Consider the following 3,387-nt stretch of genomic DNA (forward strand, 5'->3'; position numbering starts at 1 on the left):
GTAAAAAACGTTTGAAGATAAACTCTTCTTAAAAACCTAATATTCTGTGTTCTTTATGTTTAGAAACTGTTTTTTGCAATTTTCAATTTAAATTTTGCAGGCAAAAGAAGGGAAAGGTTGAATAACACAATCCAAGCCAGCCACGTAAAGAAACAGCTACAGCCTACAGTTAGTGCTTTTCCAACACGTATTCTGCACCAAGCACCGTTGGTGGTCCATTTTCAAAGTAAATATTATACGCTCTTCTCTTTCCCCCTTTCCCCTTTCACCCCTTCGCCCCCTCACCTTATATATACTCACAACAATTAAACAACCCAAATCATACTCTCTTCTCTTCTCTTCTTCCACTTCCCTTATATATCGAACCACTCACAAATACAAACCTTTCCTATATCTCTTCTCTCTCCATCGCACTCGTCGATATCAAAATATGGTTAGTAACTTACTATTTTCTTTCACTTTCTATTTTTATGCCTATTTTTGTTTAGTTTATTTTTTATATACTGTTCTATGTAACTGTTACTCCTCTGAAAATGATGAAGATTTATTGATACTACCGAACACTGAAGTTCTTATCAGAGATTTCGATTTTTGAAATTTAGGAGTATTCGTTCAATTTTCTAGATTGATATCTTTTCTTTCTGGCCTATTTGAGTTTGATTCGTGGTCGATCTGATCACCGATTGTACACTGAACAGCGTAGAAATCGAAGGATTGTTCATTGAATTGTTGTTCACTTTGTGGTTTTGGCTTAATAGATCTGATTTTGATGTCATTGTCAGTGTCTAATCTGGTAATTGCATTTTAGTTGTAACCGATCAGTTTAACCAGGTATAGGCATTGAACAGTGTAGAATTCAAAGATTATTCATTAGCTTTAACAGATCTGGTTTTGATTTCAATTCCAGTGTTTTAATCTGATATCACATTTAAGCGTAATGATTAGTTTAATGGCATAATTTGACTGATTTGATAGTGCTATGGATCTACTTCTATCTTTGGCCAACAATTTTGGTAGTCATGTATTATAGTTCCACCGTTTCCTCTTATCTGTCTCTATCACTCTCTGGCAGGTGGTAAGTCCTTTAATTTATTTGGATATAAGAGTAATAGGACAAGTAGGTCCAAAGAAAGCTGGTTGGGAAAAAAAAGTACCAGGTCCTTGAAGAAAAAAATTATGATTAGGTATCTAAGGAAAAGAGTACCAAATAAATCTCTCAAGAATTACAGTGCTGTATTTATAGGTCCTTAGTGGGGAATGGACTGGGAGACTGACAGAGGGTGAAACTTGTCTAATGTTAAAATTTTCAAGTATCTATAAGTACAATATTGCAATCATTCAGAAACTTTTAGGTACTTTTTTCTTTTTCTTATGGACCTATAATTCCGTCATAAAATTTTGAGAGTCTTTTTGGTACTTTACTTTCTCTAGGCTGGGATCTACTTGTCCTTCTCCTATTACTATGATTATAATTTGTATCTGAATGCATGAATTGAATGATCTACCAAAAACTGATAGTGGAAGGAAACCGAGATATTTTACTTATGATTGACATAGCTTGTGGTTTGTTTCCTTGGATTGTTTTCTTTATTTTCTGTTCTAAGTTACATATTTTTGTTTTTAATTGTTCCTTGTTTTCATGTAAGGCTGCAAAATTAGTGTGCATTGATTTCGTTTTTCTCTTGAGCAATAAATTAAGAGGCGAAAGCATTAGTTTCTCTGCATCATGCATGACACTGGCTTGCTGCCTTGGATACAATTATTTTGAAATTCGATTTTTGGTAGAACTAAATGCATGTGCTGATGCATAGATAAGAACTAAGATGTAGGGGATCCAGTTGGTGGGGTAAAATTTGGCTGTTCTTCTTGTTGATGTTATGATAATGATCATCCCCGGTTTGTTTTGTTTGTAAAGAGAAATTTTGTTGTGTGTAACTTTGTATTGTACAATAGGACACTACAAGATAGGTTGATTTTTGCATTTTGCAGCCATTCCACTAAATGGAAAAAACTTCCTGGTGATGGTTGTAGCTCTAGTTACTTTCGTTTTTATTTTTATTTATTATTTTTTTTAATGTTTCTGTTGTTTGTGAAATATTACAGGCAAATGCAGCATCAGGTATGGCAGTCCATGATGACTGCAAGCTAAAGTTCTTAGAACTCAAGGCCAAGAGGACTTATAGGTTTATCGTTTTCAAGATTGAGGAGAAGCAGAAGCAAGTTGTTGTCGAGAAGCTTGGTGAGCCAGCACAAGGATATGATGATTTCACTGCCAGTCTCCCTGCTGATGAGTGCCGATATGCTGTCTATGATTTTGATTTTGTCACTGAAGAGCTTTGCCAGAAAAGCAGGATTTTCTTCATTGCTTGGTAATGATTCCATAAGTTCTTTGCCGAACAAAGTTGTTAACTATTAACGTTAAACACTTCTTATAATTAACTTCTATCTATAATTTATTCTGTTGCTTCTGTTTGAAGGTCCCCAGATACAGCTAGGGTTAGGAGCAAGATGATTTATGCTAGCTCCAAAGAGAGATTCAAGAGGGAACTTGATGGAATTCAAGTAGAGTTGCAGGCAACTGATCCTACTGAGATGGGTCTTGATGTCTTCAGAAGCCGCACCAATTAAACTATTGTAAACTATTGTGATTAGGAATAGAAGGAGTTATCATGAAAGACTCTTTATGGAGATGTATGTCTATATACACAATTTGTGGAATGGTCAACTTGGGTAATTATGGACTCCATTGTTCCAGGTTTTGACATGAAGTCTATTACACCTTCAAAACAAGCTTCTTTTGTTCCAGTGTATCTTGTGGTTTGTGATTCTTACGGAATCTGATCTGTATCTGAGTGGCATTGATTTAATATGGGCACTTGTCATTTAATATTTTTACTGATGACTATTGACTTGTATTAATTCGGTTCCCTATAAACTGATATTTTGAAGAATGAATGTTGGGGGCAAGAATGATTTTATAATTCGGTTCCCTAAGTCAAACATTGAAAAGTCGAGGTTTCGGCTTCGTCAATGCGGTAGTGGATGCATTTACTTGGAATTTTCAATATTCCAGTTTCAGTAATAGAATGGGGACAAGTGAAATGCAGAAACATAAGAAATTTTAGATTTTAGTTTACGGTTAAGTATGATTTTGATGGTTAAGTATGATTTTGATTTTTAAGGTAGAGGACGAAAATTTTTCGTCGTGAACTTTTTTTTGCGTACAAAATCATTTCTAAAATTTAACTTGATTTTAAAATTGTCCTTACCATAGGGATTAAAATTGTATTCTTTTTCTTTCCTTTTCCTTTCTTCTTCTTTCCTTCTCCCTTTGCAAGAACAAAAATACTCTCTTTTTTTTTAATTTTTTTTTTTTATGCATTATAT

The 3,387-nt window shown here is 34.2% G+C and overlaps 1 protein-coding gene across 1 annotated transcript; it reads left to right on the plus strand.

The window, feature by feature from the left end:
• LOC107625169 (actin-depolymerizing factor 2) lies at positions 2,122-2,951 on the plus strand (the record flags this gene model as incomplete). Its single annotated transcript, XM_016327746.1, is given in 2 exon segments — positions 2,122-2,369; positions 2,478-2,951. Coding segments are annotated over 2 exon segments (399 nt in total), but the record flags the coding sequence as incomplete, so codon positions are not given.

The sequence above is a fragment of the Arachis ipaensis genome, chromosome B02 (genome assembly GCF_000816755.2).
Source record: "Arachis ipaensis cultivar K30076 chromosome B02, Araip1.1, whole genome shotgun sequence".
Classification (NCBI taxonomy): Eukaryota; Viridiplantae; Streptophyta; class Magnoliopsida; order Fabales; family Fabaceae; genus Arachis; species Arachis ipaensis.